The 24382-nt window shown below is 37.3% G+C and overlaps 1 protein-coding gene across 1 annotated transcript; it reads left to right on the top strand.

Annotated features, from left to right (window-relative positions):
- Window positions 1–97: 97 nt before the first annotated feature.
- cdh16 (cadherin 16, KSP-cadherin) lies at window positions 98–22672 on the top strand. The gene is made up of 17 exons (XM_032559931.1): window positions 98–143; window positions 255–353; window positions 1922–2056; window positions 2291–2447; window positions 3155–3313; window positions 4746–4942; window positions 8999–9124; window positions 10056–10206; window positions 11358–11570; window positions 11910–11986; window positions 14294–14485; window positions 18165–18406; window positions 18483–18613; window positions 18737–18976; window positions 21256–21372; window positions 21997–22113; window positions 22299–22672. Exons 1-17 carry the CDS (start codon window positions 99–101, stop codon window positions 22397–22399), a joined length of 2499 nt encoding a protein of 832 aa, XP_032415822.1. The 5' UTR covers window position 98; the 3' UTR covers window positions 22400–22672.
- Window positions 22673–24382: the final 1710 nt, after the last annotated feature.

Raw genomic sequence — 24382 nt, 5'->3', positions numbered from 1 at the left:
GGTATAAGGTTTAGAAAAATACCATAATGAAAAACCAGTAACAAAGACAGTGTTGGTGTTAATTTTTGGTAGTAAATGTGCCACATTAACAGGAACAGATGGCCGACAGGAAAGTCCCACCAATGCGCCTCGCAGTCTTTTTAGTAAGTTTATTTTTTCTTTGTTTTGTACATGCCTTTGTTGGTTGTTTGTACACAGAAACTAAACATGTGGGAAAAAAATATTAGTAAGACACTTATTATCCTATTTCATAGCTTTCAGGGCTTCACACATTTGCACCATGCTCAGGGGCAAATGTCAAAATTGGTGTTCCTGAAAACTACGATGGCATTTTCCCGTGGTATCTAACTAAGGTAAGGCCCCATCATTTGCTTGAAGTTCACTTTTTTAATGAATACAAATGAAAGCATCAGATAACAAAAACTGAAATAGAAGATTAGTTCCCATAAAAACTCCCCTTTACAAAAACATGTGCTGTACCAATGAATTCCGGGTTGCAAGATAAAATACTAATTTCTTTTCTTTTCTTGTTTACAATTTCATCATTGCATAATGAAAGACTACAATTTCTCCACTGAAAGAAAATGAAGATGGATAGTGAGTCAAAATAGCATCTGCGTCTCTTTTATTTCTACCCTTATTTTTGCACTCAAGGTTGAAGATGCACGAACATGCTGGCGTCATTGCTCTTCTATAATTGGCATGTTCACAGTGCTTTTCTGGCACCCGGCCCAGCCTCTGCTTTTAATCCAGCTAGGTGGCAGGTGGGGTGTTTTATTCATACGTGTCACTCAGACGTCCTCTGGATTGCGCAGCTTCATGAGTGCATGCATGGCTCATCGATTGGCTTTACAGTGGTGCCATTTTGCCCTACATAATAAAATATCCACCTTTTTTTCCAGTCTTTCATTAACATGACATGCTCAGTACTTTTCTTGGGGAATAATAACCATCCTTTGTGTTATAAATGGATTGGATAAAATAATAGCTTCAGATTTGCTCAAGGTAAAGAACCCTTTCATTCAGTTCCATTCGTCACAGAGTGGCCCACTCGTCTGTTTGCCTATTTAGACGTCTCCCACGATTCATTTTGCAAACCTTACTCCAGACCACGGTTGATGTCCTTTACAAATCATTAAGGGTGCTGTCAATAAATACTTTCGGGGCTGATTTATTTTTGTTTTGACCTTCCATCAGATTTCCATACTTGCTTTGTCATGGTCAGGGTTGCACGAGGCTAGAACGTATCCAACAAAAGAGGCAGAGTAGATCCTGCGCAGGTCACCAGCCCATCTCAGGATTAACTGGGACCGAGACGCATGCTTTTGATATTTGGAATCACCACACGCATGTCTACATGTTCTTGAAAAAGAACTCATATTCCTAGAACAAGTTTATATTTCCTTACATTACCTGCACAAACATACCTGTACATTGTTGGGATTTGTTTGCGATAGTCCAGCGCAAAGTAATGTACAGAATTTGAGAATGTAAAATGATTACTTGCTTTTCTGTCTTTATAAAAATGTAATTGATAAAGTGAAAGTAAAGAAATTGCATACCTGCTCAAAAATCTATGGAAAAATCTTTAATGACATTATAACAACTACACCCATTTTATAACTGCTGGCCAGTGTTTTGCATGTTTCCACAGTTGACAATTTAATTTTGGTGATGAGCTCCAAGGCTTTGGGGTTGGAAAACCTCCTTGCAGCCCCCTAATCTTTAGCTATGGCACAGATTCTCTACCAAGGATAAGAATAACTTTAGGCTTTGGGCTTATGTGTAAATTTCAAGATTTGTATTTCATCACTGTAAAAAATTATGGTGTCAGCCTTTGGCCCGTTTTACATGGTTTTATGCCTCTTATAAACTCATCAGCATAAACTCATCTTTCTCTTTTCTCTCTTTTTCTTTACAGCTTCACAACCTGCCAAGTAATTATTCTGACCTGGTGTTAACTGGAGACGATGAGGGCATATTTGGAGTAGATGCCCAGTTTCTGTATGCAATAAAACCACTGGACAGAGAGAAACAGCCATCTTACTCGTTGCAGGTTCTACACTATATTGTCATGTTTCCGTTTTCCATAGACTCCTAATTCTAGATCTAAACACTTAAAATTCAAGAGGTATCAAATTAAGTTGCTTGACACATCTATGTTAAATTGCATCCATCTTGTGTCTAGTGTTGCAAAAGGGTTTACAATCTCTGCTTAGATTGTGAGTAACTGTGAGTCATGCTGAAACAAAAGCACGCTGAGTTCAGGGTGATGGTTTCTATCCTGCAGGTGTCCTTCAAACCATCAGGCGTCATTCAGAACATCAGATTGTCAGCTCATCGACAGACGTTCACCGTGGAAGTGTTTGTCATTGACAAGAACGACAATGTGCCCACCTTCATTGAAGAGAGCATGAGAGGCAGTGTTCAGCTTGGGCTGCTCAAAGGTATCTGTCAGTCTGCCCCAGGGCAGCTGCACCTGTGGCTACAATGTACTAACTCGCTACCATTAATGTGTGAATGTGTGTGAAAGGGTGAATGAGTGTGTGAAGTGCTTTGGGGTCCAATTGAGGCCATTTACCATTTATATGAACATCATGTTCATCCACGACCATCTATTTTTATCCACTGGATGTTCTCATATGTCCAACATGATGAAGGAAATACCCCAACCTCCACTTATATTTATTTGGATGTATTTCTTCAGGGAGGCAGCTAAAGTCCACAACAATTAAATCATAGGAGAGTATATGCATCATATTAATATAAAACAATATTTTTCTTCTGTAAATTTAATGTTACTCCATGAATACTTGTAACCATTAGCCTTAAGGCTACACAGTACTAAGGTTTGATTGCATCAAAGATCTTTTAGCACATTGACATATAGGAGGTGGCATTGTGGTCACATTAATACTTGCTATTAGAAAGTAAATTGATTCTATAACCCTGTAAAAAAAATTAAATAAATGTAACCTCCTTTGTATATACGTATGTACTGTATATGCTAAACTTTGTCTTTTTTAAACAAGTAATATTTGTATCCAATAATAATCATTGATACCTGTCATACAAAATATACAAATATACCCATTGGTTGTTTTAGTTGTTTTTCAACTTCCTCTGTTGTCTCTGCATTCTTTTTGTCTATTAGGCATCCCATTCATGCGAGTGGAAGCGGTCGATCGCGATGACCGTAACACTGCTCATGCTGAGCTGCGGTTCAGCATGATGGAGCAAACTCCCAGGATTCCCTCTAGTCAAATGTTCTTCATTGACTCCATAACTGGAGAGGTTTCCCTCACTGAGGAAGGTGAGTTGATATAGTTATATAACCATCACCTGTAATTGGCAAAGAAAAAGTCAAATTTACTACTAATAATAATAATAATAATAAAACTAATAATAACAATAATATCCCAAAGATTACATTGTGAGGAAGTAAAGAAATCTTTAGTCACAAAAACAATTATAATGTAAAACATTTCCTCACTTTCTACCAATCCAAAACTTAGGAAAACAAATTCAGAGAAACAAATTTTGTAAAACACTTTCAATAGATCTTTCAGATCTTTACAGCAGCTACTTTTCAGCTACAAATTGCCATGTGTTTACTCTTCCTTGCAAGGAGATTTCAGCCAATGGAGAACATGAAGGAAATTCATTTTGTTTTTACTCCTCATTTTCTTTTTGATTGACCTCATGTTCAACACAGTAGATTTTTTTAACACTGTTGTGTTGAATCTCCTCATTACATCACTACTTGAATTATTATGAAAACAGACTTGTATTAATCTTTTTTCTTGCCTTGCTATGATATGGTTCCATTTTAATGAGAAAGTTAGTATGAACTCAGTGACTCTCTAAGGAGTTTTCTGAAGCAGCTACTTTTCTAATTTAGCCTCAAAAGTGGACTTTCTCTATGACAGATCCCTTTTTTCTAACAATGAAATGTCTGCACAGTTAGACGTATATAGGGCTTTTCAAACTGAGTCTGAAAAAAAATGACCATACATATATGACATTAAGTTTTGAAATAAGCTTCAAACCTGTGAAATAACATAATTCTTTAAAATTTAAGGTTGCTTTTTTATGCAAGCAGACACATTTTGGCATGGATTCACAGTCAATTCCTGTATGCTCATTTCTATTTCTGTTGCTGTGGTGTTTCCCCTTGTAACGGTTTGACAGGAGCTGGGAGACGTTCACACTTGCTGGTCCTTTTCTGCCCACACAGCTGTTGATTTCCAAGTGGCAAGGAGCACTAAAACTGCCTCCTTGATTTTTCTACTTCATTTTCAGACAAGCTGAAACTGGTTATGATTGCCTTTGCAATGAGCTTTTCAAGCATTTTCTCTCCTCCATTTATGTATTTGATAAAAACAGCATCCATGTGCTTTTTTTTTATGAGGAAGGACATATTAAATGTGTGATGTCTTGTTTGTCCGAATGAGTATGTGGTCAGTGACTGGTTCCGGGGGTTTTCATTGAATTGCTTTGTGTTCATTTATTATCTAGGTCATTTTTCCAATAGATTTTTTTTTTCACTCTGGGGTTTTATTAATGCTCAGAGATAAAAAAAAAAAAAAAAAAGTGACACAGTGTGCTGTTGCTTTGGGACCAGCTGCCTTTGGTAATAATGTCAGTGCTGAAAATAAACAGAAAACGGTTTCTTCAATAAAATATAATCTTTTTGTTCTCATTTCCACCATACTGTGACCCTCCACACACCCCTCCTTTCTCAGGAGCCTCTACTCTGGACCCAGAGATGTGTGGTCGTTATAAACTGTCAGTGATGGTGAAAGACATGGCTGGCAGGACTAATGCTTTCTTCACCTCTGGCATTGTTACTGTTGAGGTTACTGGAAACACTTGGGCATCGCCAGACCCTGTGCGACTTCAGGAGAATCTTCCCGGTCCTTACCCCATTCCCATATCTCAGGTGAGACAGAAAGACCCGATCAGCAGCAGTGTACTGAATGTTTTTCCCAAAGCAAAGTAAGGCAAGTTTATTGTAGCAGCATTTTTACACAAAGTATTTCAAAGTGCTTTACAACAAAGGTGAATGTGTTTATGTTGAAGGAAAACATAAAAACACAAAATTGGAAATACATATTTCAATTAAAAAGAAATAAAATGTAAACGTCAACATTTTAAACAAGTAAATAGCTAAGACATTATAGATATTAAATTTGACTTTTATGGAAAAGCTGCTGTAAACAATAATGTTTTTTGTCCTTACATTTATAGGAACAAAAACATTGACCTTTGTCTTTCCTTCAATCTGGAGGGAATTAAGTCCAAACCCACTTATTTGTATGATGGACAGACTTAGTGAGTGACTTTAATGCTCATTGATCATGTGGAACACAAATATAAAACTGAGTGTCATCAACATACATATAAACTTGATGGCATCATATGAACAACAGAGAAAGGAGAACAGATCCTAACGATACCCACTTGTGATCTTTGTTTGCTCAGATTTATAAATGACATAAATTAATCTGTTATGTGAGATTAGAGCTGACCAGACAAATCCATCCCCTTTTGCAGTCTCTTGTTATGATGAGCAGCGCCAGAAGCAGCATTGAGATCCTGCAAAAACATGACAGATAGTCTTGATGCATTCATTGCTGTCGAGATGTGTGTCATTTAAAACTTTAACGTGCGTAATTTCAGTGCAGGGCGGAGTGGAACATCTGACTGTAATAAGAAGCAAATCAAAGTAAATAAAAAAAACAACTTGTTTTATTCTACTACCAAATCCTAAAAGCATGTTATCTATTGCAGTATTGTATTATAATCAAATGAACATGATCAATAGTCAGGATGGAGTGAAAAGGTATCCCTTTGCTGATTTCTTTTTTTAGTATCTCTCAAAACCTAAGTGATCAAACACTAAATTATTCATACTGCATGAATGCAATGAATCCTTTCCGACCACCTCCTGCCTGACTCACTTTAATGTCTATAATCCCTCAAACACTTGCATGTTATTTTAATCCTACTGTACAACACAGTGCAGACACTTAAATACTTAATGTGTTTTTGGAAACAAAAGCACTTACTGTTTAAATCACAGTAAAGAATGTATGCATGTTTTTCTCTTATGGTCTCAGTTGTTATTTTTGCTTATCCAATATGAAGTATTGTATTACAAAAGCTATTGTGCAACTCATTTATTTATGTTTTCCTGTTGTAGTTCTTGCTGAATGTACTCTTTATTCTATTCTATTTTACCTTAGGGTTCAATTGCTCACATTAGCAATAAGTTTTAGTTGCTTTTCATTGTGAGAACCACTTTAAGAAAGCTACAGCGAAAACAATGTAATAATATTTTGAAATCTACACTCTAATTAGTTCTCCATTACTAAATATATGCAAACTCATTGCCTCAAAAAATCTTCGTTAAAAGAACTGATTGAGCAACATTACCTTATGCAATTCTGGATCATAACATAATAACTCTACATATGTTGTAATTACTTAAATAACACCCAGAATGTCTTTTTTTAGTATAAGTAAAATAAAACTCAAAGATTTCTGAACACTTGCATTTTTTTAAAGTTGAATCTAGCAGAACATAATTCACTGTAAATTTGGAACAACAGTCCGAAAAGCATCTTGGGGACTCAATCTATCCATTCCCCAACATGTTACAATATAATTTAAAACTCTAACATAAAATGAAGAGCAATACACCCAAGGATTCCCTGGACTTATTTTAATTAAGGGTTAGGTGTTAGTAGTACCTTGACTCAAGGTATATTCACTCATATTTTACAATTAAATTCACTATTATAATTTGCAATCTAGGCAAAATTTTAAATTTGTTGTTTAGATAAAATAACCCAATTTTTATTTCTCCCTTTCTATAACTTATATGTAGATCCTTCACTTCAGTAAAAAAAAGAAAAAAAATGTATAATGCTTTCAGATTCCCCCTGTGTGATCTTGATATGATCTTTTTTTCTCATTAGTGTTACTCATGTAACCTCTGAATCTATAAATAACTCAAACACCCTCCGAGGTTTTATGAGACATGGAATAAAACGTATTGGTTGGAGGTCAAAATTATTCTCTTTAAATGTCCATCTGTGTTTTCATAGTAAGGAAATATCCTTTTTTTCTTTCATAGCAGGAAATAGAAATAAAAGAAGTAAAGAGCAAAATCAAACTCCACATAATTGTTTTGTGTGATTTCTGGACAGTCTCTATGGTAAAAAGGTAGATGACAAAACCTCCCCCTCCTTTTGTTTTTCTTCCACCTCCCCCACACTCACCCTCAGCTTCTCTTTCTCTCCCACTCTAACATCCTCCTCCACCCACAGAAAATGTGTGATTCCACAAATGGACGCTCTTCATCGTTATTGTAGATTACTATAATGTTCCTTCAGATTTACGAAAAAGAACATATTATGATTATTTGTTTGTTTTTGTCAGATAACATTCATTCCTTGAATCAAATATATTTTTTTGTTTTGTTTTATTACTTAATGTCCTTAGTGATTGATGATGTCTGAGTGAAAATGGATTTGTGTCGAAACACTTAGACGAAAAAAAAAATCCCTTTACCTCTTCATTTAAAGTCATGTGTTAATTAAGTGAGAAATTAAAATTATTAACTTGTTGGCTGAAACATAAAAAAAATAAAAATAAAAAAAACTGGTACACGGTTCCAGCTGCCCTCCTCTTAAATCTAAATCTGAATCTGAAGCAGATTAGGCTGACAAGGCGCTTACTTGGGGGAAGCCTCATTTCGCCTACGTAGAGTGATCATCCTGCAGCGCTCAGTGGGTGTTGGGACTAACTGCTGCTATGACACATACAGAGACAGTCCTGTTCAAGGGAGCACTCAGTGCATTCCCATCTCACTCACATTTTTGCATAAATGGAGCAGTTATGTCCACACATCCACTCAGCTGTGACAAATGTTCTATTTTTCATGCTGCTATTGTCCTTGGTGTGAAAAGTTACCCACTCAATTTGATGCATTTCGCTCCTCTAGCTCTCCCTGTAAGCTAATTATAGAGATAGCTGTCGTGGTGAGTCCTATAAGATCAAATCAACCCCAGACTGTCAATTTAAATGTTAAAATCTGACATTTGTTAAAAGTTCTTCTTCATCAGTAAGTCCTAGGAGAATCATTTCAGTCTGTTATATTGTGCATGCTTCTGATTGTCTACACCTTTGATTATATAATGCAATCAGCAGAAGTATTTGAAATCACACAAAACAAGCTATTTAATAATACATTTAAAGCAAAGCCACGTACTTGTTTCTGAAAGTAAGAAACTGACTCCTCATCTCAGTACTTCTTGTGTAAGCAGATCATATGCAAGAAGACTGAATGTGCTCTGCAAACTCAAATACAGACAAAAGCAAAACAGATGACCTCATCTGTGTTTTTGTATGTGCCTTTAAATAGAGCAGTCAGTCAGGATTAATCTAATATCTTCAAAGTTCAGAGGTCTGGAAACACACCATAACACAACCAGATGTGTGAACTGGATATGTGTATAGGAAAGCTCTGAAGTTTGGTGGCTTTCTCCATAACAGAAATGGCTGAGGGAGGGGCGGATGACAGTGAGCTGAGGAGATGCATATGCTTCGGTGTGGATCAGCTGTGCTGTTTCTGGGATCCTCTCCTTGTTGGGTGCTCTGGTTGCTGGGGTTTTCTGTGCAGCCATATAACAGGGGTTGTAAAACAGAGTGGAAAAACCCCATTAGGCCCCCTCGTCAGTTCTGGCTGTGCGCACTGTTCCTCATAATTTTCAATGTGATTGGTCAGTCCTATGTCATATAAACAAATGGTAACCTTCATATATTTTGTTGCAGGAGCTCAGATAATAAATTTCGCTGCTGCACCCGGGAAACAACCATTACAATTAGCTTTATTAAGTTAATTCAGTTTTTTTTTTTTTATGCCAGGCACTATTTATAGAGCACTGTAGGCATTAAAATGCTGTTTGTATGTATGTGTCTGCTGAATCAGGTCAAATGGAGTGGAATCCAGGCAGCGTACAGTCTGGATGGGGAGTTTCCAGAGATGCTCTTTACCATCAGCAGAGAAGGTGTCATCTATCTAAACGCACCGCTGGACAGAGAGACACAAGACCAGGTCTGAATCTCTCTTCAAATAATTTGAACATATGGATGCTGAAACTATGCAGTTCCTTGAAACAAAGTGTGAAGATAACAGCGGAAGATGACCTCTTTTCACAAAATGATTGCGTGATTGGCAACAATAATTCACACAAACAGTTTCAAATTGTGTTCAGCCGATGAAGGGTGTTCATGTTTGCTATGATTACAAATTAAACTCCATCTGTTTGGAGTTTGCTCTTCAGTTTTTCATTGAAATTAAGCTCCTCTGAGCTTTGAATGGCTCAGTGAGCAGTACATTCTGGCACAAATGCTCATGTGGCCAAAGAGGAGCACAAATGACATGAGCAGCATTGGTGAATGTGAGCAGTGTGAAGATAAATGCTGCTAGAACAGAGCATTTTCTGTCTTCTGTGGAGACTCTTCACCTTTTCGCCCTGTGGGTTTAGCTGCTCACAGAAAAAAAAGAAAGATGAAATTACTTCTGCTCCTTTGTGTGTTGTCACACTCAGACTATGTAAGGCATTTAATGAAAAAGAATAGATTGGTCAGAGAAGTAAAAGTTTTTTACTGCCTATTGCAACTACAAACTTACTACTACTCCATAAATTAGAGATGGCAGAGGTATTATTCAGTGCTGGAAATCTGTTTTTTTTTTCCTTTTTTTTAGTGGAGCTTCATGGATTCGTTTGTGATGGTATTACAGGGCTGTTACCTTGCACACTTTTTATCTCTATCTTTGTTTTACAAACTGTTCCTGTGGGGAAGTGTCCCATCATGGTCTGGTAACGTTAAACTGGCCTGTTTTAACATACGTGTTTTTTTTTTTACCAATGAAGTTTTATCTTTAATTATCAGGTGTATCTCACTGATAACTATTAATTAAGGTCACAAGTTTATCGTTTTATAGTATGTAATCAAACAGTAGTTTCTTTTCTCCCCTCCAGTTTCACATCAGTATTGTGGTTGAACGTCCAGATGGGAGACAGATTGCCAAGCCTGTGGAGTTGAGGGTGATGGTGGGCGACGCCAACGATAACAGGCCCACATTTCCTCAGGCTCAGTACCACACTGTGGTCAAAGAATTGGCTGCTCGGGGTAACTGACAGCTTTTAGATATCTACTGGATTCTTTCAAAATGTCACGTTTATAGGACTTTCACTTCTCAACCTTAAACATAAGCCAGAGCTTGCAACCCAGCTGATGTACTCAGGAGCAGTAAATGTTTGCAATATTTCTGCAAAGAAAAGCTTACAAAACTCAGAAATGAGCTTTTTAAGTGCTCACAAAAAAAGATGATGTGAACTATTTCAAAATTAATTAATAATTTAAATCTGTTCAATATCATTAGCAGAAAAAAATCACCAAGGTGAAAGCAGATTTTTTTTAAAACTAAAGGCAGATGGATTATTTAAAAAAAACATACCATGCTAGTCCATCACACGGCCAATACAGAAACATTTGAGCAAACGACCATTTCATGCATCCACTAACTCCGAAGGGTCAGACTCTCCACTTTATGTAAGATAACCCAAAAGAGATTATCTTGCATACCTCTTTTGGGACAGAGGTAGAAAACTAGAGAAAATCCAGTCATGTAAAAGAGAGAAAGGCCTGAGCTGAGATTTGAACCCAGGACCAAATCTCTGGGCATGGTGATACAGTTGTATCACCATGCCTTTTCTGGAAGGAAAATGTTTTTGTTTCATTCAACAACTGAAATGTTTAAAACCAACGTAAATGTTTAGATCACTGTCAAAACCCTATTTTTTAAAACTCCTATAGGTAGTTTTTAAAGACATAGGAAATGTAATTCAGTGGTAAAAAAAATACTGTTCTTTCAAATAAAATCTCAAAATCAGTTTTAGCATTTAAAATTCATATAATCTAAGTTTATATATAAATGAAGTGCTATTGTGTTAAAAGCATGGCCAGGTAGCTTTTGTGAAAGGATTGTGGGTTTTTTGCCAAGACAGTGGGAAAGCACCTTCATTCTTCCCCAGGATCATAAAAACCACCTGGTGACATATTAGGCCCCGGCATAAAAGCCTTTTGTTGATGCTTTTAAAGCGATTTGATTCTGGGAAACGAATTAGACGGGACAATCTGTTAATCTAAATGGAATCACTGAGTGAGTTATAAATAAGAAGGTTATTGTTATAGCCTCGTTCCACTACTACTTTCATATAGTGGAGCCTGCACACTGTTACAGAAAGTTGACGTTGTTTCTTCTTCATATATTACCGCAGGGACAGAAATCCTGACAGTGCAGGCTGCCGATAATGATGATCCCAAAACAGACAACGTACGGATCTTCTACCGCTTGGTCGGGCAAATTCCAGAGAGTCCTCGTGCCCTTTTCAGAGTGGACAGGGACTCGGGTGTCATTTCTGTCCAGGCAGACAGTATGGAGGGTACAGCACCTCAATACACCCTGACTATCACTGCAGAGGATGCTAAAGGTGATCATAAAGGATGCCTTCATTTATTTCTGGTGTTGTTTTCTCTCTCCCCCTGTGTCACACACGTGTGTGTATATATGTACATATATAAGAAAAATATGTCACATACAGATAACATAAACTACATCAGCCTTTAATTCGGTAGCTTCATTGATAAACTGGGGTTAAATGGATGTATAGATGTAGCCTCTGGGGTGGCAGATGATGTGTTCTCCATGACTCACAGACTCAGGGTGTGATGGAAGCAGGAAGAGGTACTTGCTGTTCTTTCAGCATGTTTTATTTGTATGAATGGCTGACCTGAGTCACTAACAGAAGCTGCGATCGTGTCCCTGGCAGGTCTAAACAGTTCATGCACCGTGGTTGTGACGGTGCAGGATGAGAACAACAACCCACCAGTCTTCTCCCAGCATGAGGTACGGCAGTACAAATTGAACACACACACACACACACATTTTCACTTAGATCAAGACATAATCCTGTTCTATGCTGTGGCTTCTAAAGACTACATGAACAATAGCATAAAAAATTTCAGGGTAACCATCATCATGACTAAGTGGCTGCAAGGACTGTAGACGGCAAAAGCGCTCTGAATGTGACGGAGGTAATTTTCCTGCCAGGCAACAAAATGTGGTCTTTCTTTGGCTTATAGTTCTTTGTTTTCTAAGTACACAATGTTTTCAGAGTTTATTCTAATCACTATTTCAGCTGGTAACCTTTTATACTTATATTTATCGAGCTGAATCTACATGGTGAACAATTTCATTTATTTATGATTAAATTCAATACTTTTACTCAGGTATTGATCTGAAGTAAGGTCTGTTTGTCACTAAAATCCAAGATCCAGCAGTGATTTTACCTCTTTTTTTCTTTTCTGTTCTGCTTGGAAACAATAAATACTCTCTTACAGAAAATCTCTTTACTTGTGCCCACAAGAGCCACATAATAGAGCACACAACAGAAAACCCAAGCTGGTCGGGAATTCTGTGGGAAGCGACAGACTGTGATAATTGGGAGTGGTTTTCGGTCAAACCAATCTGGAATTAAAAAGCTACGGGTGGTATGAGCAACTGTGAAGGAATCTTTTATTTTAAGAAATGAAGATGGACTTGCTGAAAATTTGCAAAGTGATGCAATTAAATTCAGAATAATTACTAACGATTCACAACTCATCGTCTCGTAGCAGATCCAATTCACATTCAGTTAGATGGAATCCATTTTAATCCAAAATTGATGAATTCAAGTCCAACTAATTACAAAACAATCTCTCATATAGTCAAGTTTATATCCATAATTTCTCCATTAATAAAAAAGAAAATAGTTTGGTTAATGATTCATTATCAATTTATTAAGAGTTCTCTGTCTCTTAATAAAGACAGCCGAGACAAATTCTTCACATCATTGGCTTTGCAGCTATTCTTCTTCCTGACAAAGCATGTGCTGATAGTGGAAAGACTCCCTGTTAACAGGAAGACACCTCAGAACCGGTGGGGGTAACAATTAAGAGGATAAAAGGAGCAGAAAAAGAAGACAAAAAACTGGTTTAGTGCTGTTTATGGGAAAGAAAAACAAACACTGACTACAAAATCAACTTCCATGGGAAGACAGAAAAACAGAGAGAATACAAAGTTAATAAGGAAATGATTGTTATTATTTTTACATTGAGATTGCTTAGAATGATGAGGGAGATCACCATCACACCGCCTCCGCAGAAGCATTTTTCTTAAAAAATAGGGGTGAAATTAAGGGGAAATAAATAGCTTTCCAATTGTGTGGGAGTTTTTGCCAAGAAGAACTGTTATCGCAAAAACTGCTCAAATACTAATTTCCTAAGCAGCTAATGCTTATAAAAAGTATTTATTCGCTATAACATCAGTCGTCAATCTATTTTATGTCTATGGCTTATTAAATGGATGTCTTGTAAACATAGCGGAGTGCCTATTTTCAAGCTGTTAAAACAAATGAACTCTTGCTCCCACAGCCATACTAATACACACAAACACAGAAGTGGAAAATACTCTTGAGCAGGTCACGCCTGAAGAGAGCAGCTTTTTCCATGGCAATGTGAAAGCAGTGCTCCTGTTGGGTGGGGGTGGGAGCAGAGTGGTGACAGGCCTGGGTTCAGCAATGCTGTGGATGGGGCAGCCAGATCACAGGCATGGCTGCTTCACTGGAGGACATCTGTGAGTGGCAGATTAAATGGCTGTCTAAACACAGAGAGGTTGGTGGATAAAGGTCACTTAGCACCAGGAAGGCAAGAAGGTGGAAAGCTTATTCTCACATGCAGTTACATTTCATCACAGCAGGAAATGTAACTGGAAATGTCTGTCTGACAAAATGCACTGTGATTAAAAACAAACTGAAATATATGTTGTTGTCTTTTTGTTTAGTTTCAGTAAAATATTGTGTATATTTATTAGGTATACTTCTTATCCTAAGCAGCTACACTGCCTACATTGTACTCTATGTCCATTTTTATTTTTTTTCTTTCTTTATTTATTTATTTCAAACATGATAGCAGAATAAAATGACACACATAAACAAGGAATGCAAGAGAGACATATTTTTTCAAAGAACATACAATATTTCAAAGTGTATCAATTAGGATTTTTAAAAAATTTGTTTAATATGTTTTTTGTCTTATGCAATCTAAAATTTGCATAAACCTATTCAAATGAGCAGCTTTTAACAGCCACCCCCTTTACCTTTGTCTCCCTCCTCAGTATGGACCCTTTCACATCCCTGAGGATGCTCTCGTGGGCACCACGGTCACATCTGTGTTGGCAAGGGATGCAGATGTTCGAGGCGGAGACAGCTGGCAGGTGGACTACCGTTTAGAGTCTGGAAACGAGGAGGAGGTCTTTACACTGGTGACAGACCGACAGACCAATGAAGTTTCACTCATTCTCTCAAAGGTGAACGGCGCTGTTTGTCCTGCAATGGCGATGTGCACATTTGGCCCAGAATGAACATATAACGCAGTATTGGAATGCAAAGCTACTGTATAGTGTAAATACAGTACATTTTGTTACAATATAAAAATTGCATCAATACTGTATTTGATATAGTATCAAATACAGATGTGAACATCTGTGAAGTTGTGAACAAAGCTACATCTTAGAGACCCAGAGATTAATGTCAAGGACAATTTTTGCCACGGTGGCTTATGCTTAGTGTGATATTCAGGACAAGTACCAATATAAACAACTGGGGTAAAAATGGCACAAAAATAACATCAGGGGTCATTTATAGGTACTGGAAATACAAATCACATTACAAAAATGAGATTGCAAGAAAATGGCATGCATACAATATGACAATACAGCAGTCTCACGTGTCTTGTACAAAGGGGAAAATTTGTCGTGATGATAATGGAATGCTTTAGCCCAGTAATCTCTGCCGTACCCAGGGTGCATCACCCTTCGCCTGACTCCTGTAATCCAGCAGGGCGTTTTAGGCGAACTCGCTAGAATGAGTGCGTGTCGGCGTGTATTTTTGTGTGTTTGCTCTAATGGTCTGCTCTCCGTAAGTGGGCCAGGCAGGAGACAGTCTATTATTTTCAACCTTACTGCTGGAGACTAAATTTGATTGAACTGTGTGTCGCACATGCAAGGCTGAGATAAAGCAGACGCAAAAAAGCTAAAAATGGAGCTTGATGTATGATTGGAGATGAGCCCTCTTTTTGCAAGGATGATGTCACTCTGTCTTTTTGAGTGGCTGTGTTCAAAGCTCACTGTGACCTTGTTAGATATCCATGTAATTATGTATGTCACTCGAAGGGTTGCAGTTGTTTATTTAACTTAATGTGATTTCAATTAAATCTCACAGACTTTCCGAGTGAAGCTCCAAGGGATTACAATGTGCAAAGATAAAGTGTGATCTCAGCATCTGAAAGCAGGAACATTTTCCATAAGGTTTGCATAGAACAATAGTCATTTGAGTCTGCCACTACACAGGATGAGACAGATTTATGTTAAAAGAAATGCGCGACCCTTATTTGGAGGCCTTGAGTCCTCGACGCGGCCGTCGCGGGTTCGACTCCCGGACCCAGCGACATTTGCCGCATGTCTTCCCCCCTCTCCTTCCCCGTTTCCTGTCAGCCTACTATCACATAAGGGACACTAGAGCCCACAAAAAGACCTCCTGGAGGGGTAAAAAAAAAGAAAAAAAAAAAAAGACATGTTTTCTGACATTACTAATAGTGTGAGTTCTTGGACTAATTGCATCCATAAAGCTAAACAATGTTTCAGATTCCTAAGACAGAAAATTCTAAATACTGTTTCAGAGTCCAAATTCCCATTGAAAAACACAAATTCTCAACATGAAATAAAACAAGCATTGAAGTTCATTTGTCTTTCTGCTACGGATTTACACATGTTGCATCTGCGTTGCCTCTTTTATCATCAAAAGTAACTATTTCTGAAAAGCAGAGGAGCAAGTTCAGCGTCTTTTCCCAGATAGATTGGCACTACGACTTTAATGGCTGCAGTCTTGACATGATTCAGCCCTCACTCTAACTGTGTTGCCATGGCTTTGCCATTACTGTCAGAAGAATAGCAAAGATTCTTGCCTTTTATGAGCCACTTTGTGAGTAGGCAATGCTTTTGTACTCGACTTTCTCTAATTCTGATTTTTTTATTGTGCGTTTCTATGGTAACATAGGGATGAAGCAACAAATATGAAAGGAGCTCCTGCATATGTATCACTAATCAGTCTTTTAAACTGAGTAATGTGTGATAAGAGGGTCAGGGACTGGGTGAGTCTATATTGCAGAGAACTAATTCAGTGATCAGTGATAGAAAACATAAGTAAACAAAAAGTAAGAGAGTCCTGCCCTAGGGATTAGCCTGTTACTCTGAAGTTCTCCTAATATTAAAAAGAATCATACAGAAATGAGAACTACTGTAAGTCTGAAATGCACCAGGCATCCAAGATTTCAAAGATATCTCCCGTTTTTGCATTTAAAATGTTCATATTATCATAGAAATGTTAAGGTTCAACAAAGATAACTATTCAAAAAAAAAAAAAAAGAATTTTAAAAGACTTCGATCATCAAGAAATCACTTAAACAGAACGAATCTGGCAACATTTGGTGGTCTAAAAAGGTCTTTAAAAACATGGCACCATAATCCCTTTTCTTCTATGTGGGCTAAACATCCACATACTTGCGATGGAAAATGGCTTTCCCTCTTGTTTTCTAACAAGAGGACGATAATTTTCATCTTCTTAACTTCAGCAGGTAGGAATACGTGATGGCATTAAAATTTTTATTTTACTTTATTGCTTGTATTTGAATACAGTCAGAAGTTTCATACTAATTTGCAGTGAAGAATGATGTGGCAGCTGTCATCTTAACTGGTCTTGAGAAAAAAAAAAGCATCCTGTCCATCTGAGACAAGAACGAGACTTGAGTTCACAGCACTAACCCATACAACTCAAAAGTCCACACAAGATGAGTATCCTCTTCAGAATGGTTGTGGTTTTAGATTTTACTTAACTATGATGAGTGTAAATAGTAAACTGTAGCAGAAAATTAACAAATTACGCTGAAGAGACAACAGAGGTTTAAACTTATAGGCTGTAACAGCAAAGCTGAGAATGATAATACCACTTTTCTGGCTCAAAGGAATCCTTGGAGCAAAGACAAAATCTGTACCATCTGACTGATGTAATAATACGGTGGTTCAAACAGCCTGCAGAAAGTCTTGTGCTTACTGATACATGCTGAGTCTTTGGATGCGTCACTTCCATTTAACAAAAGCACTCATCTATTCTCCAAGGTTTGCACTACTTCTCCATGGAAACGGAGGCACATGTTGCATGATGTGAACAGAATATCAGCCACTGACAGTTTTTAATGTGTTTTATTTGAAGACAGAACAAATTTCAGAAAAGGTTTAAATAATTTAAGATGTCTTTCATTTACCCTACTTTCTAACGTGTGATAATGATTGTAAATACTGTATATACTATGAGCTCCATTTAATTTTTCACAACTTTATTATAGAAATAAGGGTTTTAAACATATTCAGACTTTTTTAAATCTATGTACATATTTAAATAAGCTATAAAACTTTTAATAGTCATTAGTTTTTCTTTTTTTCCAATCTATTTCAAACATTCCATTGAATACCCTTTAATTTCAACATTTATTTATCTTATTTGAGTTGGAGGGAGGAGTTGTTCAGTAGCAGCATCATGGAAAATATTTTATTAATGACAGGAAGAAACTAAAGTTTTTTCCTGTGAGTATCTGGTTTGCATTACAGTGCAGCAATACTGCCAGAATTTCCAGATTTCTTGGAAGTCAGATAAGCAGAGTGGACATAAGGGACTGCAATGTGTCCCTCTGCTGCTAGAAGGGAAGTCTCAATGCTGTTTGCTTTAAATAATCCTCCAAACATCGACTCCATTCGAACAGCTCTGAATTTCTATTAATCATTTTGCCAATGAAGCTATTTGACAATCGGTTTTTGTTTCTGCCTTTACAGATATATAAATATATTTTTTAAATAATATATTGGCTACTGTGGATAATTTTGTGTTTTTCCTGGTACCACTTGTGGCTAAACCCCGGAATGCATGTGCTCACAGGTTTTAGACTTTGAACGTGAGAGTGAGTACATCCTGGTGCTCAGTGCCCAGAACCAAGTTCCTCTGGTCCGGGGCCGATACGGCCCTTTATCCACAGCAACAGTCTCCATTTATGTTGACGATGTGAACGAGGGTCCAGTCTTGTCTCAAAGCCATTACGAAGTGACGGTCAGAGAGGGAGAGGAACCAGGCCGCGTCATTGCCACCATCCGGGGTTACGACCCTGATTCCCACCCAATTAGGTAACTAATTAAGGCTAATGGAGGCACTAATCATCAAATTCAATTTTTACAAGATTGAATGTATCTGTGTTTTAAGATATTCTCTTCAAGGAGACACCAAGAAGTATTTCTCAATAGGGAAATATTCTGGTGAGCTAAAAACTGTGCAAGCATTGGACAGAGAGGAAAACAGCACATACACCATGGAGGTCATTGCAGTGGATGGACGTAAGATAACTGACATGGATTTAATACTTTGTAGTTGAAGAAAATGTCCTTGCTTGTCCTACCTTGAATATAACTGATGTTCATTACCCTGCTCTGTTTATGACACCTGCATATTTATCGTAGGAAACTCTTCCTTATCTGCATCCACCCTGGTGACTGTCCAAATCCTGGATGTGAATGACAACAGTCCAGTGCTGGTCGGAGACTATTCCTGGAAGTACCTGTGCACGCCTCGGTGGGAAGACCAAGCTCTGGTGTTGGCATCACGCGACAGTGACGGTCCACAACACGGAGGGCGACTCAATTTCTCACTCCGGAGTGATGCCACAGTGCGACGCAACTGGAAGTTAACTCCCATTAACGGTGCGGACAATGAGAAACCAGCTTAACCAGATCAGGCCCTCATCATTCAGTAAAAACCCTTGGGATGCTGGATGAGAAGAGAAGAGAATAGAAGAGGAAGAACATGACTCAGTTAGGAGAAGCTATTTTAAGATTCTTATTTAGCAGAAGGACTTTGCTAGGGTTAAGTGTTCTAATCAGATTTTTAAGTGGATGTTTTTCTCATTAGGTGAAGCATCAATTATATTCAAGTACTGTGTGACAAATCATCCAGAGTACAAAAAGCTGACCTGAATGACATCATAGATTCAACTTGGTGACATCTCTTGCATTGTAAATGCAAAAGCAGAAGGTATATTTAAGTAGTTCATTACTTCTCGGTTGATGCAAATAAAAATAAGAAGGTGGTCTTACTGGAAAACACTCGTTTAGCAATGATGTCATGCAATGTGACAGATGTTCAGTGATGTCAGTAGCAAATAGATGTTCAAATTACTTAATGCCCATTTGCCACAGTGTGGTGATTGTTTGAGGTGATGTTGTCAGAAGCAGATTGTTATGGATTCAGATAAAGAAATTAAGTAATCCGATCCTTAAGGCATTCAAAATTCCATTTTGTGTTTCACTCTGCATAATTTCAACAGCGTCTAATAGGAGCTATAATGAAATCAACTCTCTTTACAGTTTTGAGCTGTTAGTGTTCATTCAGTTACAGCCATGACGTCTGTCATTAAGTGATTCAAACTGAAATGCTTCCTTCTCAGTATTTTTTCTTCCTGCTTCTCTTTCACTCTCCTGTTCCTGTTGGTATTGATTGAGCCCAGCTGTAATTATATCTGCTGTGTAATTTCTTTGGCGTCACCGCTGGTTTCCTGACAGCTAATGGGGGCTAAAAGAAGACTCTCCCAGAATGCTTTGCACCTGGTTACAGACAGCAATGTTGATCCCAATAATTGTGAGCATGTACCTCTTTATAGGAGAATGTGTATAAGAGTGAGAAAGAAAACATTTATGTCTAAAGTCTTTTAGGCACATGACTGACAGTTCTTTTCATGAAGAAACTCAGTTATGGAGACAGCATGCTCTTGTCCCACTTTATTGACTTGGAAGAAAGAGATCTGGCACATCTAGCCTCCATTTAACATGGTGACGTGCTCATAGCACTGCACAAAGTAATTCTGGGTAGATAGGTGCTCACACACTCAGCTTGAATTAACAGCCTCTAAAGAAAGGCTGTGAAGGCTGTGGTTCCTTTGCTGACAAATGGAACATGGAGGAGGAGTGATGGGAAGTTGATAGCGCAGAGTTAAAGTCTGTCAGATAAGCGTTCAAACAGCTTGATAAAGTGCTCCTTCTAACAGGACCGGGTTTGTACGTCATAAAGCCAGGCTTGTGTTTTAGTCTGATTCACAGAGATAAGATAAAAAGCATCGGGCTCCACAGTGCTCCATTCACAGCTCCATTTGTCTCTCTCTTTCTGTTTGCTGTGGAGCTATGCAGTCATTTAGGTGCCTTTGGCTTACGCTTGTTCCTCAAGAGATTGTAAAACATTTTGAAGCTCTGAATGTTAACAAATGCAGATACATCACTGTGCAACAGTCAAGGACCATCCCTTGTCTCTGAGCGTCTTAGTTTTATCTTTTTTAAGTAAACAATATATGTACACACAAATTCAAGTAGAAGTTAAAGTCATCGCATTTAAGCTTGAGTCTTACAAAATATCGTTCCACAAACTCCCTAAAAGAAAATAAGCTCTTACTCCCAGAGGTTACTTTTATCCCAAAATCTCTAAAAGTACAAATATCTTCATTTTAATGTGAAGTGCTCTGAACAAGAAAATCTTGCTGAAGTTCTTAATAAACATTAATATATTTTTTTATTCAGAATTTCAGAAAACCTTTATACAATCCATTATTTTATGTGTAGATTGCTGGTATGTAAATTCTTGAATGTAAATATTTGCTGTTCAGTAGATTGTCCACGTTGAGATAATACTTTAAACATTTTTTACCTTTCCAGAAAATATCACTTCAATAATAGTTGTGTTGTTGTGAGTTGTGAATTCAGTAAAATCTGTATTTTTGTTCTTTAGATTTATTCTTTTATGTTGCTATTAATCTAATGAAATTCTTAGTATTATGCTTTTTTTTCGATTAACAAATTAAGTGATACACTGATTGCTTTATTTTTCCTCCTCTAATATTTCTATTCTAATTGAACTGTAATACGTTTAGTGTTAATCTGAAACACATTTATCCAAAAAATAATAGTACACTAATTATTTATATTATTTTCTTTAGATACTCACACCAACTTGTCATTAAACATACCGAACCTGCCCCCTGAAGTCTACATGGTGCCTTTCACTATTTCTGACAGCAGCTCTCCTCCTCGGAGCACCTTCATAAACCTGCCAGGTAATGCTCACATGTGGCTCACGAGGAGCGTGAGGGACGAAAGCTTTGGAACAATCAATAGTGATAAACCTCTGTGTGAACGCTTCTCCTCGTCCTCTCTCTGTTCTTGCTTATTCATGATCCAAAAGCACAAGTGATTTTTTTCCAGACATGTGACTGCACAGCTCTCATCAGATTGTGCTGCGCCCAATCCTAATCTTAATCTTGCTGACACCAGATATTAATATAATCATGCATGCGGAGTTAAGGATATTGTTGAGAGAACAAGGTGTTGTGCATAGATCATTATTTTCTGACTGTCTCTTTTGTAGCTGATTAATTTTGATTGACTCTAATGTTGCATTCTCTCATTCTTATATTTCTCATTCTTATTTTATCTCTCTTTATACTAGTTTACTGGAGACAAATGTTTAGTCTCACCCCTGTTATTATTCTTTTAACATTACACACCAAGTGTGTTTTTGTGTGGCCCTTTTTTGTTAATTTTGTCAACAATTTCAAAAATACAATATGTCTTGAAGTATACTCAAACCATTTTCAGAGTAATTGTTGTGTGCTGTGTTTTATTCTGTTACTAGAAGGGATTGTGTTTCTCTGGTTGACAGTTTATGTTTCTCCCGTTAGTGACAGTGTGTCCCTGCAACGTCAGAGGAAACTGCAAGATAGCTGCCAAGCCGCTGCAGGGCATGCCAACTATCCAGTCTGCAGTGGGGCTTCTGCTTGGCACCTTTGCAGTCATAGGTGAGGAGTGAGGTTTGAATGTCATAAATTTATCATACAAAGCCATTCAGAAAATGGCACATTATAGAACCTGTAATTGTAAAATAAAACAATAATGTGTTATACGTCTGTATGTACTGTAACTTTATATACGTCATAAACGCTTCACAGACCAGTAAACTGTAAAAGTATTCTTTATGTTCTAGGAATCATCCTCATTGTTATTTTCGTCAGACTGTCCTATCAAAACCCCAAAGAGCCGAGCAAAACCAGCCAGGAGAGGGTTCCACTGAAGATATCCATCTAACTATAATTAATATTGTACATAATTACTGTCTTCACTCCATCTGCACCAATGTAGAAATGTTGCTTCAAGTCCATTGCAAATATTTTAGTTCTATTTAATGCATGCGGTGTGTTAACGCCATGTTCTTGGGACATGATTGTAACTTATGTTTGCCTTTTTGTCTTTTTTTTTTCTATAGAGGTGTTGCTTAGCTTTGAGATATTTTATATATTTATGAAGCCGCAGTTATGAAAAATATGAAGAATAACAAGAATAGAAAAAAGGTTTAAAAAATAGAGATTATTCTTAAAAACATTTAACCTTATACATAAATGTATTTTCCAAAAACAGTAGGCTCGCTAGTTTGTAACTAACATCTTACAAACACATAGCTGATGGATGACGCTTTCTATTTTGTTGTATTTACAATACACTGTAGAATAATTCAGAAATCAAAATAAAAATCCTGTAATTAGTGTAATTTTGTAGAATTTCACATTTTAATTGTAACAAACAATTCCAGAAGTTGCAAATAGTGTTATCATTTAATTATAGCTTCTAATAGCAACACCTTTGTCTTCTTTTTTATCCGTTCTGTATATAAATTCCCCATCACACTTGCCTCTTCACAGGTTCTAGTTTATTATTTGGAGCTGTCACTCCTTACACATCCAAAACCTTTAATCTAATGAGACAGCGAGAACTCTAAAATTACATTAGGTGTATGCTGTGGTCCTGGCAATTAAGGGTCGTTTTTTTTTTTCAAATGCTGACCGAGACGACCTAATAGGCAGGCAGAGCTATATTCAGACAAAAGTGTTGCTAAAAATAGTTCAGGAACTGAAGGTCCACTGAATAACACTGCCCAACAAAACAATGACCTCTCAAACGGTGAAGCTTTGTGAAATGAGGTTATCATACATGTCCATTAACACTGCTATGACCACATTTCAGTAAGGCTTGGACACTCCTTAGTAAAACACAGCAGTCATATTATTAGCCCTGCTTTAGAAAAACACAAAAAGATTCACAGTTCATATCCAAGCTCCATAAATCTGGCCTCCATGTAACAGTGAAAGTAAAAAACGGCCCAGAAAACCATTACTGAAAGAAACGTTTCAGAATTGTTTGCAGTTTGCAGCAAGCTTTGAAGGGGCCACAGTAACACAGCAAAGAAAGGATTCTGGTCAGAATAGAGCAAAATTTAAGTCTTTGGTGTACAAAACCTATCTGCACATTATCCAGAACACATCATTTTAATGATCATTGAAATTCTGGTGGCAACATTATTTGTTGGGGATACTTCACCAAGGAAAGGGAAACTAGTAGCAAAATAGAACAAAATACACTTGGTGACAGAAGTAAACAATAAGGAGCTGGAAGACTAGTAAAAACCAACGAGTGGTTGCCAGGACAAAGATTTAATAGAAAAAAAAACAGGAAAAAAAAAAGTATTGTGAGACCACAAGGACAACGACATCATCTTCATCAACCACAAGAATAGAAACAGTAGCAGCAGCCATACAAAAAGATGAGATGCAGCAAACAATAATACTCATAGCTAGGTAAAGAGTGTCCGTGTGCGCGCGTGTCGGGGTGTGTGGACTGTTGGATATAGCAGGGACAATCATGAGAGTTCTGTAATTTTGCAAGCTGCTGTGATGCCTGAAAACCAATAAACCAGCTTTGTTTGCTATACAGCTAAGTCTGAGTGATGACTTCTCTTTTCCACACCACATCTCTTAGTGTAACAATGGTTAAACACATTAATCCTAGATTTATAAAGCAATTAAAGTCAAAACAAAGCAAATTCCTTTTACAGAATGTTGTGAATTCAAGAATGTCAAGAAAGATTCAAAAGCTAATTTCTTTGATGTACAGATCATTTGCATTCTACTTTCCAATTAGCAAACTGTGTTGAGAACCAGCAAACATTTCCTGATCAGCTTATTAAATGTCTGAGTAGGGGTTCAAGTAAACAGGGAATAGATGGAAAGTCTACAA

Source organism: Xiphophorus hellerii, chromosome 4, assembly GCF_003331165.1.
Source record: "Xiphophorus hellerii strain 12219 chromosome 4, Xiphophorus_hellerii-4.1, whole genome shotgun sequence".
In the NCBI taxonomy this organism is placed as follows: domain Eukaryota; kingdom Metazoa; phylum Chordata; class Actinopteri; order Cyprinodontiformes; family Poeciliidae; genus Xiphophorus; species Xiphophorus hellerii.
Note: the sequence above shows the minus strand (reverse complement) of the source record. Positions and strands in the feature narration are given on the sequence as shown.

Coding starts and splice junctions, on each gene's coding strand:
- cdh16 (XM_032559931.1), top strand. CDS start 99: ATGGCCGACAGGAAAGTCCCACCAATGCGCCTCGCAGTCTTTTTA. Junction 9,125..10,055: donor ACAGAGAGACACAAGACCAG/GTCTGAATCTCT, acceptor TCTCCCCTCCAG/TTTCACATCAGTATTGTGGT. Junction 21,373..21,996: donor CACCTTCATAAACCTGCCAG/GTAATGCTCACA, acceptor TTCTCCCGTTAG/TGACAGTGTGTCCCTGCAAC.